General features: G+C 35.0%; 1 protein-coding gene across 2 annotated transcripts; it reads left to right on the forward strand.

The window, feature by feature from the left end:
• The first annotated feature begins 1992 nt into the window (after positions 1-1992).
• On the forward strand, positions 1993-7072 carry LOC131537558 (serine/threonine-protein kinase pim-2-like). 2 transcript variants are annotated; one of them, XR_009270321.1, is made up of 8 exons: positions 1993-2518; positions 4200-4412; positions 4607-4701; positions 4843-4893; positions 4992-5373; positions 5464-5643; positions 5773-6311; positions 7029-7072. XR_009270321.1 is itself a non-coding variant. In XM_058771098.1 (7 exons), the coding sequence occupies exons 1-7, from the start codon at positions 2317-2319 to the stop codon at positions 5871-5873; spliced, it is 1224 nt and encodes a 407-aa protein (XP_058627081.1). In that variant the 5' UTR covers positions 1993-2316; the 3' UTR covers positions 5874-6936. The 2 variants fall into 2 exon arrangements, 1 of the variants encoding a protein (XP_058627081.1); XM_058771098.1 differs by lacking the exon at positions 7029-7072 and having other exon boundaries at positions 5773-6936.
• The last annotated feature ends 7268 nt before the right edge of the window (positions 7073-14340 follow it).

The following is a 14340-nucleotide window of genomic DNA, read 5'->3' on the forward strand; positions in this document are numbered from 1 at the left end:
TACATGATTGTTAGAATAAGATTGAATAAAGCTTTGTTTCATGTGTCATTGACTTGTATTTATTTATTGTCATGGTTACTTTTATTTATTCATGTTTCCTGTTGTCATCAGTAAATAAAATATAATAGTTTCATTAACTTATGCATTAATTCATTACTGAACATTGAGATGTATTCACCTTGGCTGCATTTGTCTAGAGTGTATTCATGCATAGCTATGGCATATGACAAAAATTACATTTTGCTTGTTTTACTAAAATTATATATAAAATTAATTTTATTATTGGTCAGCATTTATCATTATTAATGTAAATGTTGGGGGTGGGCTAGAAATGCATTCTGGGGTAATCTTATTTTTTAAGTAAGTAATAATTCAATTTTTCGAGTGTAACATCAACAGTCTTCTCCAAAGGCAAGATCTTCAAGCAGCTGCCTGACGTCTCCTTTGTGCAGACATTGCAAACGCTGAGGAAAACAGTACTAGGTAGGGTTGTCGTGTTACTGATGCTATGAGATGATAGTGCACCTGTCCCGCTTATTACTGCAGAACTTATGATTACATACAAGCTCAGGGAAAGATGGTTGTACTGTATCTATAACAATGAACAATCATAATAGAAAACATAAATATAATGGGTTTGCGTGCATCATAGTATGAGAATATATACACAGAAAAAGGCACAATTACAAGGGTAAATATCTTTGAATAATCATAATAGTCATATAATCATATTATGTATCAAATATATAAAAAATATAATATCTTTAAGGATAAAACTGTGGGTCATATTAGTAGGGTTAAAAATTGTGTTTGTAAAAAACTATTTTTTTTGGTTATACTACAATCACAAATAATAAAAGGGAAACCACAAAATGATCAAATTTCATCAACATCAAAATATTTACAGATAGATGAATTAAACCTGTCGCTCGTATCTTTTAAGTTGTTGCGCTCGTTATAATGTCATAGATCACATGATAACGTAAACATGGCGGATGAAGTCCAGATTGCATTCATACTTAAAACGATCAGGCTATAGAGTACATATTCTTTTAGCGCTCGTTAAGTAAGTACTTATTGAAATTAAGTCATTAACTCATTGAGTATGCGATTTCGAACGCAGCCTGTGTGTCTACTAAAGCGTTTAGGTCTCTGGGGCTGCATCCGAAAAGTGAAAAATGCTGCCTTCGGCATTCCAAGGCAGGAAGGCATCAAGGCACGTCCGAATCCAAAGTTAGCTTCACTTCCTGTCTCCTGAAATGCCTTCATCTGATCGATCTTTGAAGGCAGCATAGATGTATCCTTCGCTGCCTTTGATATCCCACAATCCTGTGCGTTCCATTCCATGACGGTCGAGCTAAATAATAAAGACGGTGTCTGAAATTTGCGTTTGGTGGTTAGTTTGTAAATGTATATTTCTGACTAACTTTTTGCACTTTTGATATTATTTCTAGCGAGAAATGAGTATTATAGTAATTAAATATTCGTTTAGTTATCACCAAAACTGTTCTATTTTGTTGTAGATCATTAAACCGTTACGCTGCCTCAGAAGCCTGTCCGAAATCAGTTTCGTGAGGTGCCTTTGTGCATAAACGCTGCCTGCAAAGTCATTGCCTCAGCGAGGCAGCAAGGCAGTTTTTTTACGATGCTTTTTACTGCGCTGTGACGTCACACAGGCGGCTCGCGGAAATGGCCGAGCATCCACGGAAAAACACGAGCTGTTCTCCATTAACTTTAACCGATTAAGAAAATGATTGAGATTCGGCATTGTGTCACTGCAAGTCGTAATACACACAAATCTCATCTGAATTCATGGTATGTGTGGATTATTTGGTTTTATTTTAAAAATATTATAGGAAACACACACACACACACAAACACATAATTTACCCGTTTGTTTCTGCAAGACGACCTCTACACATTTTCCTGTGTTAACGGTTATGACGGCCGATGTCGGATGAATCTCTTACATCCTGACTTTAAATAAATAAGCATATATTTAGTACGTTTAAACTGCAAGATTGTTACCTTGTTAGAAAAAAAAAAAAATTCCGGTTTTTAAAAAATGCGCTCGTGACTCGCGCTCTGTTGAGTTCCATTTTGGAACTTTCTTGCATCGCGATGACGTCACTCGGCAGTCCCTTGTAAGCGCGCGCTCCAGACTGCCTTCACACAGTTAGTGATGGTGAGAAGCTGAGGGTTTGTCAAGAGTTTGCAGAGCGCTAGAGACAATCTACATACAGAAACACACAGTGTACAGACAGACTAAAGTCTACACAGAGTTTGTCCTCTCTCAGTCTCAGTCTCAGCATCGCGATGTGCTCAGCATCTGAGTCCGTGTGTAATGAGACAGAAGCGGCTGCGTGGCTGGAGAACATCAGCTTCTGCAGCGGCTTCTGTCTCTGGATCGACCAAGAGCTGAGTATCGATTCACTGCCAGCTGACTCACAGCAGAGGGCTTCAGCAGCAGAAGCAGAAGCAGTGAGTGCACAGCCTTCTGCTGAGAAAAGCCCAACAGGTCAGATCACTGTAAAAAACAAACCCTTTCATCTCATAAAATAACCCTGCTGAAAAAACAATAGAACCCTGCCCAAAACACAATAGAAAATGTAATGGTTTTAATGGTTTTAATGGGAATTGTATTGGTTTTAATGGAAACTATAATGGTGTCTACTGGTATGTGATGGATTCTATTGGTGGGATGTTAAATCCTATTGGAAAAATGCCCAAAACACACTACAAAAAGGAATTTTGTAATGGTTTTACTGGAAAAAGCTAATGGTTTATAATGGTATTTTAATGGAAACCATTGGAATTTCTGTGATGGTTTCTATTGGGCTTCTATTGTTTTTTTTTTTTTTTAGCAGGGAAGACACACTTTATAGTCGGGAAATACTTGCATAATATTTTTAGTGACAAATATTGTAGTAAAAAAAATTGCATTAGTTTTTGCAGTTGTAAGGGGCAAAACAATAAGCTTTGGACCCCCTAAATTTGGGATCATATCACAGCCAACAATTTTGGGTAAAATGCGCAGTTTGTCCTGTAAACTATATATATTAAAAAGAAAAACATCACCGGCTGCTCAATTCAAATCTGCGTTCGCTGGCTGGCACAGAGCCAGAGACAAGGTTTTAAAGCACTGTGCATTACAACCAATCACATACGATTCTGTTGAGCTTATGAATGCAAGGACCAATCAGAAGCGTTCGCTGTCTCGTCACCGGCTCGCTTATTGAATTGTCTGACTTATTCTCTCATCAGAAACAAGTGAAGATGTATGAATTTAAGTAAGATATTAATTTCACAGTGTAAACACTACAGATTTAGAGATTATTATGGCAGTTTTGAGAGTGCTTGAACTCAATGGACTTGATAATGTAAACGTTCTTTGCTCTCTTTTTGTACAATGCAAGTGTTATAGGCTAATTAGTAACTTACAATGTTTTTATTAAATTCACATTAAGTCAGTCGTATTAAAAGTATTTTATGGTATGACACGCATATCTGGTACTTAAGTAAAAAGACGGGCTTTTATGTAGTTAATAGATTATTGCCCATCGCCCATTATAGTTCAACTAATATAATCTATAAAGGTGCAAAATGCATTTACTTACACACATTTGAGAATCGAGATATTTCATGATTTATTTTGGGGATAGGCTATATCAAATAATAATAATAATAAAACCCCTGCTGAAAAACAAAACAAAACAATAGACACCATTACAAAATTAGTAATGTTTTTACTTGATATAATGGGACTTGTGTTGGTTTTACTGGAAACTGTAATGGTGCCTGTGTCTCTCTACTGGTAATTGGTCACCTTCTATTGGTGGCTTGTTAAAACTAATAAATCCTAATGGAATATGTCCTAAAACACACTACAAAAAAAACCTTTCAACAAACCTTGAAACATTCATTTTAGTTGAAATTGTTATAGATTACTTCTAGAGCTATTGCAGTGATACATGACATGGTGAAAAATGACTGAATGAATAATACTTAAAGTAGGTTAAGATGAATTTTAAAATTGGTAAGGGGTCGTTCACACAGAAAGTGTTTTTGAAATCGACTGCGCTACTTTTCCATTGTTTTCCTAAGTAAACATGCGCTACACAGACATCTTTAATAATAATTCATGTTTTATTTGTTTTCGGACATGTTTCTAATATTTTTCTTGTTTTTCTTCAATTAAGAAATTCCTACACGAGGCAACAGGAGGAGCAGAATCCATGCGTTCTTCAAGAGAGCGTGGAAGGCTGTAAAGAAGCCGTTCCTCCACTGCAGACGGACAAGAGAAGAGTCTGGTGCTCCACAGCGGTCTGTCCCGAGTCCCTCTGAGCTCCAGAACGTGCCTGACACCGATCCAGCGTCTGTCCCAGATCTCGCCGACTGGAGGCCAGCTACCAGTGAGCACCCTTATTTTACTTTGTAATTCCAATATCACCTACTTTAAAACAAATGTAAACCTTAACCATGGATAGTTTGCTTGTTTAACAAATATAAATAAACATATTTGTCACAGACAGCAGTTCTATAATATCAGACATGCAATTTAATATAAGATAACTAAACCTATTCTGCAACCTCTTGTGTTTTTCAGAATCTTTGTACCAGTTATACACAATGCAAGATTTGATAGGAACGGGAAGCTACGGCAAGGTGTTCAAGGCAATCCGAAAATCTGACGGCCAAGAGGTAACACGCTTTTACTGAACATTTTGCTCCTTATGTAGAGATCCATGTCCACTTGATCTAAACGTGTTTAAAATAAATGACAGATTGGAAAATGTAAGAGAAATTAATAGTATATATATATATTTTTTTCTCTCTTTGCAGGTTGCCATCAAAAGAATGAAGAAACGGAACAACCGCTGTTCTCTTCAAATTGTGAGTTGGCAAAGAGTAAAGAATACATGTTTACCGCTGCTCTGCGAAACCTGAATCCACAGCTATCTAACCTTTCGTCGTCTTGTCTCGTTCTCTAGCCTGGTTGCTCCAGGCCTCTGGCTACAGAAGTGGGGCTGATGCTGATGTTGAGACGTCCTCCAGTGTGCCCCTACATCATAGAAATGTACGAGTGGTTCGATCAGCCGCTGATCTTCTCGCTCGTTCTGGAGTTCCCTCAACCGTGCGTGTCCTTGCGAGAGTTCATCAATGATTCGTCAGGACTGACTGAACCGGTTGCGCGTGGCTTCATGCACCAGTTAGTCCTGGCGGTGCAGCACTGCATAGACCACGGCGTCTTTCATAATGACGTCCATGCTGACAACGTCCTGGTGAACACAGACACTCTGGAGCTGAAGCTGATCGACTTCGGCTCCGGTCACCTGCTTGACAGCGATGGCTATGACAGCTTGAAATACATAGGTGAGCTGGCTTTTTGTATTGCATTGTGATTTCATCTGTTTTCTGAAAAACACGTGGAAAAATATTAATCACACAACGTCTTGCTTACAGGAGCATTACAGTTCTGCCCACCAGAGGTCTTCTCGAAGCCCAAATACTACGCCGTCCCAACAAACGTCTGGGCTCTAGGTGTTACGCTGTATATGATGGTGAACGTAAAGCTGCCTTTTACCAGCGTCAAGGAAATATTGGAAGCCTGTCCTTACACTTGGAAAGCTGACGTATCCATCGGTGAGAAAACAGACACTGATTTACCTCTCGTTATAGCTTTATCAGATACTTCAGAAGGTATTTTCACACGTCAGCTCTGGTGTGTTACGTGGTCTTGACTAACCATCGCTCTCCTCCAAACTTTTACAGCATGCTGTGATCTGATCTACCAGTGTCTGGACCCCAGTCCAGCGAAGCGGCCGGCGTTACAGCAGATCTTACAGCACGAATGGTTTAAAAGTCAGGTCTAGGATGAAGGCATCTGGGTCAGATGGAAGGTAGCGTAACAAAACTACATTTGCTGTTGTATTTTTCAATTCTGAATTATGATCAGAAAACGAAGCAGCTATTGAACAGCACTGAACTGACTAGAGGCCATTTTAATGTTCCGGTCCTTTTCTAAATAACATGATTAGATGATGAAACAGAATACTCCTGCTTTGTGTTCCTCAGTGGACACACAACATCCAGTCGGCTGAAGAACCCTGGACTAGATAGGAAACAGAGACAGAAACGATGCCAAATTTTCTTGAGACCATGAACCATAGACCTCTAAAGGACCAGTGTGGCTGTCGTAACGTGTCCCGCGGTGATCAAAGGGAGGTGGTAGATAGGCTCAGAACCCAGATATCATCCAAAGAGGACTTTTATTAAATGCCAGTGAAGAAGTAGGAGTGTACATGGTCACGGTAAGTGAGGAAAAAGATACAAACAGAATTATGAAACTAAACAAAAAAAATATTTACAAAAAAAAAGGAAACTTAACTCGGTGTCCATTTGCCGTATAAACGACCAAAGAAAACCAATTGCTACAGGCAGCAAATTCTACATAGACACTTTAAGCTCAGTTTTCTGAGCTTTTTTCAGTATTATTCATGAGAATTCAAATCTCGTGAAAGAGCTTCAGCGCTGTCAGTTCACCTCTGTAAACATGACTGTAACAATATTTAATTATATAACAACACATGGAGTGCGCATGAGAGAGTAATGAGTTGAACAACACTTGCTACGCGGATCATAGTAGCCGGAGCTAGTGTGTTTCAAGTTGTGTGAACATATTTCACATTCTCTCATGCTCCAAACATGAACCAGCACTATGCATGCGTGCGCACATATCACATCTTCAAATGAAATACACACAAATAAGGGTGCTGATAAAGTGGTACGTCTGATCATGAACGCATTATTGTGATACACAGCAAACAATGATATAAGATGAAAATTTAAAGAGTAAGCAAAATGTGACTGCCTTTATTCTTTGTGTTTTAAAGCTATTTTAATATTCATTTGTCTGTATAATGAGTGTGTTGTAGGTCTGTGTTTTATTGGTTGTTTTCTCCTCTACACTCTAACTTTTCCACAGCTTTTGAATTTGAATTGAATTTCATTTCTGGAGTCTTTTTCAGACCTGAGGTGTGAATGACCAGTGCTGAAAACAGGAAAGCATGTGAGGAAAAAAGAAATTTAAATATTTTTTGTTTGTAATTTATTTAGAATATATTTAACTATCACACAAAATAACGCGTGTTTCACTTGCGAGTGCAGTTAAACAGTTTATTAGGAACAATCACAGCTGAATTTTTAGCATCATTACTCCAGTCACATGATCCTTCAGAAATCATTCTAATATTCTGATTTGCTGCTCAAAACATTTATTATTATTATTATTATTATTATGTTGCAAACAGCTGAGTGGACTTTTTCAGGTTTCTTTGATGAATAGAAAGTTCATAAGAACAGCATCTTTTGTAATATTATAAATGTCTTTATCATCACCTTTGCTCAATTTAAAGCAGCCTTGCTAAATAAAAGTATTAATTTCTATCATTTATAATATATAATATAATATATAATTTCTCCCGCCCCTGCAATCAAAGTCAACAAAAGAGCAATGATATGCAAGTGCTATAACAAGTCTCAGTTAGCCTAACACAGTACATGTAGCAAGGTTTATTTCTTAATTATATAATAAAAAAAAAAAATGAAAAAAAGAATAGAGCAAGCTAGTGTTAGAGGCCTTTTTTGCTTTTGTTAATTGTATAATAAAAGTATAGTAAAACTCAGGGCTTACATATGTGAGGAGGGTAATCAGGGAGAAACGAACCAGGTGTGGGGACTAATTAACAACCATAGAAACTTACTAGAGGGGTCATTCTACGGAAAAGTCTATTTTTCTGTCCCTAGAAATATTACACTTGAAAAACACTTTAGGGTTACAATTTCTTTATATTTTAAAATGAAACAATATGTTATTTGAACAATTACACCTTCTTGAACCATCAATGTGGCAATATTTGTTTTTAATTAATTATAAATAATTCCAAGCACCACAAAACTGCTCGTCCCCACAGCCGTGTACAGCGGGAAAGTGCTTTATTTTAGTTTTTCTACCATTTAAAATACAATAATGTATTCATAACTATCAAATATATGATACAAATGGCATAACAAAACAAAATGCTGAATAAATATTATAAAATATATAATGAAAATAGTGGTCCCCTGGACTTGTGTCACTGGTGTTACTGCAAAAGTCTGTTATTTTGAAATAAAAATCACACTAATAACATCACTTGACTGCCTCCTTCCTATTTTCTAAACATCTATGAAAAAAGGCCCATGTTTAGTCCACTGTTTCTTTTCAGTTATCAGAAATTTTCTCATTTATCTCATGATTTCATATGAAGCTTTTAGTTGACGTCACTGGTGTGACCTATTTATTGTAAAAAAAAAAACTATAGTACAAATGGTTTAAACTAATTAAGTGAGTATACCATGATTGACAACATGTGGCTTGATACCTTGCAGCAGACATTTTGTAAAAAGCATTTTTCATGACAATTGTCACTGGTGTTACCTTCCTTATGGATAACAACAGTGAAGACCAGTATATCTATGGAAGCATATGTGTAGCTAAATTCAATTTGAAATGTAATATGCAAAATGGCAATGTATTTCTGTATTTAAATTTACATTTTCCCATTCGTGTGTGCAACATTTAGTGCAAAATGACAATGAAAATTCAATTATATCATTTAAATTGGCCATTTTCTACACTAGTTTTAATATGCAAATTAAAAACATATTTTAAAGCTTTATAAGTTGCAAAATTAAAATTAAAATGTATTACCAGTTAACTCAGTTAATATATACATTACAAGGTGGGGTGGATTTATTAGTTCAAAGCATTAATTTAGCCAAATCTGTAAAGTCATCTTACAAAAGCTAATGTGAATGTTCTATAAATATTTAAGATTAAGTTGTAAAGGTTCTGTCACATTTAGAATCCTCTATTTAGTAGTGCTTGTGATGTCTCTCAAGTGTTGTTTTGTTTATTTATTTTCCCTCTAAATGATGTTATTAAGGTGTCAGGAAGAGGAATGTGTGGAGCAGGTGTATTATATATCTTTTCATGGGATAACTGCCTCTCTGTGGGACACAAACAGGAACAGCACAATTATCAGCAAAGATATGAACAAAATTGACTACCATAGGTTAACTATATTTTCAAAACCCCAAAGTCATTTCCTTTAGTGTACTGTACATTTATGCAGTATGCACATGTATGCGCTTATGCACCCACCATCACTGGCATGTCCATGAACTTGGTGCAATATAACCAAGTACAGTACTGTATGAATTCAAGGTGCTTGTATTTGAGTAATTCCATTATACTATCTAAATGCTTCACTTATGAAATGTATAAAAATAAATCTCAAATCTAAGTGGTGTGTCTTATTACTGGTTCATAAAAGAACATTTAGATGTTGGTTTTATTCACAGAACTATAGCACAACAAAAGTTATTGAAAAAGCTTGCAAGGCATTACAAAGATTGTGGTTTACCGCCCCCAAGAAAACCAATTGCTACAGGCAGCAAATTCTACATAGACACTTTAAGCTCAGTTTTCTGAGCTTTTTCAGTATTATTCATGAGAATTCAAATCTCGTGAAAGAGCTTCAGCGCTGTCAGTTCACCTCTGTAAACATGACTGTAACAATATTTAATTATATAACAACACATGGAGTGCGCATGAGAGAGTAATGAGTTGAACAACACTTGCTACGCGGATCATAGTAGCCGGAGCTAGTGTGTTTCAAGTTGTGTGAACATATTTCACATTCTCTCATGCTCCAAACATGAACCAGCACTATGCATGCGTGCGCACATATCACATCTTCAAATGAAATACACACAAATAAGGGTGCTGATAAAGTGGTACGTCTGATCATGAACGCATTATTGTGATACACAGCAAACAATGATATAAGATGAAAATTTAAAGAGTAAGCAAAATGTGACTGCCTTTATTCTTTGTGTTTTAAAGCTATTTTAATATTCATTTGTCTGTATAATGAGTGTGTTGTAGGTCTGTGTTTTATTGGTTGTTTTCTCTCCTCTACACTCTAACTTTTCCACAGCTTTTGAATTTGAATTGAATTTCATTTCTGGAGTCTTTTTCAGACCTGAGGTGTGAATGACCAGTGCTGAAAACAGGAAAGCATGTGAGGAAAAAAGAAATTTAAATATTTTTTGTTTGTAATTTATTTAGAATATATTTAACTATCACACAAAATAACGCGTGTTTCACTTGCGAGTGCAGTTAAACAGTTTATTAGGAACAATCACAGCTGAATTTTTAGCATCATTACTCCAGTCACATGATCCTTCAGAAATCATTCTAATATTCTGATTTGCTGCTCAAAAACATTTATTATTATTATTATTATTATTATGTTGCAAACAGCTGAGTGGACTTTTTTCAGGTTTCTTTGATGAATAGAAAGTTCATAAGAACAGCATCTTTTGTAATATTATAAATGTCTTTATCATCACCTTTGCTCAATTTAAAGCAGCCTTGCTAAATAAAAGTATTAATTTCTATCATTTATAATATATAATATAATATATAATTTCTCCCCGCCCCCTGCAATCAAAGTCAACAAAAGAGCAATGATATGCAAGTGCTATAACAAGTCTCAGTTAGCCTAACACAGTACATGTAGCAAGGTTTATTTCTTAATTATATAATAAAAAAAAAAAAATGAAAAAAAGAATAGAGCAAGCTAGTGTTAGAGGCCTTTTTTGCTTTTGTTAATTGTATAATAAAAGTATAGTAAAACTCAGGGCTTACATATGTGAGGAGGGTAATCAGGGAGAAACGAACCAGGTGTGGGGACTAATTAACAACCATAGAAACTTACTAGAGGGGTCATTCTACGGAAAAGTCTATTTTTCTGTCCCTAGAAATATTACACTTGAAAAACACTTTAGGGTTACAATTTCTTTATATTTTAAAATGAAACAATATGTTATTTGAACAATTACACCTTCTTGAACCATCAATGTGGCAATATTTGTTTTTAATTAATTATAAATAATTCCAAGCACCACAAAACTGCTCGTCCCCACAGCCGCGTACAGCGGGAAAGTGCTTTATTTTAGTTTTTCTACCATTTAAAATACAATAATGTATTCATAACTATCAAATATATGATACAAATGGCATAACAAAACAAAATGCTGAATAAATATTATAAAATATATAATGAAAATAGTGGTCCCCTGGACTTGTGTCACTGGTGTTACTGCAAAAGTCTGTTATTTTGAAATAAAAATCACACTAATAACATCACTTGACTGCCTCCTTCCTATTTTCTAAACATCTATGAAAAAGGCCCATGTTTAGTCCACTGTTTCTTTTCAGTTATCAGAAATTTTCTCATTTATCTCATGATTTCATATGAAGCTTTTAGTTGACGTCACTGGTGTGACCTATTTATTGTAAAAAAAAACTATAGTACAAATGGTTTAAACTAATTAAGTGAGTATACCATGATTGACAACATGTGGCTTGATACCTTGCAGCAGACATTTTGTAAAAAGCATTTTTCATGACAATTGTCACTGGTGTTACCTTCCTTATGGATAACAACAGTGAAGACCAGTATATCTATGGAAGCATATGTGTAGCTAAATTCAATTTGAAATGTAATATGCAAAATGGCAATGTATTTCTGTATTTAAATTTACATTTTCCCATTCGTGTGTGCAACATTTAGTGCAAAATGACAATGAAAATTCAATTATATCATTTAAATTGGCCATTTTCTACACTAGTTTTAATATGCAAATTAAAAACATATTTTAAAGCTTTATAAGTTGCAAAATTAAAATTAAAATGTATTACCAGTTAACTCAGTTAATATATACATTACAAGGTGGGGTGGATTTATTAGTTCAAAGCATTAATTTAGCCAAATCTGTAAAGTCATCTTAAAAAGCTAATGTGAATGTTCTATAAATATTTAAGATTAAGTTGTAAAGGTTCTGTCACATTTAGAATCCTCTATTTAGTAGTGCTTGTGATGTCTCTCAAGTGTTGTTTTGTTTATTTATTTTCCCTCTAAATGATGTTATTAAGGTGTCAGGAAGAGGAATGTGTGGAGCAGGTGTATTATATATCTTTTCATGGGATAACTGCCTCTCTGTGGGACACAAACAGGAACAGCACAATTATCAGCAAAGATATGAACAAAATTGACTACCATAGGTTAACTATATTTTCAAAACCCCAAAGTCATTTCCTTTAGTGTACTGTACATTTATGCAGTATGCACATGTATGCGCTTATGCACCCACCATCACTGGCATGTCCATGAACTTGGTGCAATATAACCAAGTACAGTACTGTATGAATTCAAGGTGCTTGTATTTGAGTAATTCCATTATACTATCTAAATGCTTCACTTATGAAATGTATAAAAAATAAATCTCAAATCTAAGTGGTGTGTCTTATTACTGGTTCATAAAAGAACATTTAGATGTTGGTTTTATTCACAGAACTATAGCACAACAAAAGTTATTGAAAAAGCTTGCAAGGCATTACAAAGATTGTGGTTTACCGCCCCCAAGAGGAAGATATTGCACTAGTTCTGACCAAGTTTCACATTCAAAAGTTCAAATAAATTAATTTAGAATGCACAGTTTGATATGTAAACTTCAAGGGGTGTGTCTTGTTACCTGTTCAAAGAACAATATTTACAGCCATTTTTTACTATCATATGTAAATCAAGATGCACACTATTGAATTAAATTTGAATCTGTTAACACATTCATTTGTAAAACATACAGTATTCCATCTCAACTTCAAAGGGTGTGTCTTGTTACAGATTTCTCAAAGAACATTTTGCAGCAGATTTCACTGTCAAAAGAGATACAGAAGTCACGCTATTGACGTTCAAAAATCGCTTTTCATTCCGATATGCATTTACAATAAATATTCCACTCTCATTGGAGATAAGCACTGAAATTACAAAAAGTCATTACACAGAAGTTAAACAAAATTAAATGTAGACATATTGTGGATGCATTTGATCACTTTTCATGTGGCATCCTATGTTTTAATGACAGCGAGGAGTGCTATAGGTGCACAATAATTCATTTTTGAACTAAACTGCATATCTCATGTTACGAGGATTTTTCTTTTTCTTTTTTTTCTTTTTTTTTGCGAGAACAATGATCATGATGTGCACTTACTTCGATATTATGGCGAACACAGCTGGATATGGTGGTCGAGCGGTCAGTGTCAGTCCGTTGTCCGGTTTGAATAGGACCAATGATAATCTTACTGTACAACCACAGCTGCACGGACGTGTTGATGTCGTGTAAAGGCATCTCCAAAACATTATAAAAAATACCGCTGTATTTGAAGGATACCATTAAAGGAAAACAGTAAGATTTGCACATTTCCTTTTTAAAATACTTTCAGCAATTTGCCGAGTCAGACAATTGTATTTACACTGCAAAAAAATGTGTAAAATCTAGCTTTTGTGCGTTTTATTATTTATTTTAAATGAATTTATTTATTGGTTTTAAATTCAATAGCATGTACTTTTTTGGTGTCATACTTCTGTGAATACAACGAACATTAAAATATTCTCACAAGGACCTGGGATAAGCCTACTGCATAACCACTGGATTATGGAATGATAATGATTTTTAATATTGTTTTTCTTTTATTAATATATTTATTAATAGTAATAATATAATATAAGTAATAATAAACACTATCATATATCTTGTTTACAATATTTCTTATTTAAATGCAAGTGAGCGTTATAAGTGTTTGTCTTTATATCTTTCAAAGACCTTGGTGTACAAATTGCTCTTGTTTTGTTAACTGTAAAAAAAACAATCTGGTGGTAAACCATTAATCATTTTATCCTCTCACATGTACTTTGTAGACGGTCCCTAGCTGGCCTAAGCGCTAGTGTGCCGCTGCTATAGCCTTTATGCTATGCAACATATAGAGGACGATTAAAACAAATAAACTGCGATGCATGTTCAGTTCTACGTTCTAATGCTTTTCAGATAAGCCATTTTTTATACAATTATACTTATCCACTAAGAATTCATAGAAGTTTTTCGCGGCTGAATATCTGAATATAACATCAAACATCGAATCAACTTTATATCGGTTCCACTCAGTGATGTTGGTCTATCTTCTAGTCCGTCTATGAAATCATTGTCATTTAAACTTTATGTGAAGGTGCTGGCACATTTTTTATCCTTCTACTAGATAGTGAATTGGTGGGTTTTTGTTAAATGTGAACCAAAATCATCACAATTAAAAGAACCAAAGACTTATACTACTTCAGTCTGTGTGCATTGAATTTATTTAATACACGACTTTCACAATTTGAGTTGAATTACTGA

This window comes from Onychostoma macrolepis, chromosome 03 (genome assembly GCF_012432095.1).
Source record: "Onychostoma macrolepis isolate SWU-2019 chromosome 03, ASM1243209v1, whole genome shotgun sequence".
NCBI lineage: Eukaryota > Metazoa > Chordata > Actinopteri > Cypriniformes > Cyprinidae > Onychostoma > Onychostoma macrolepis.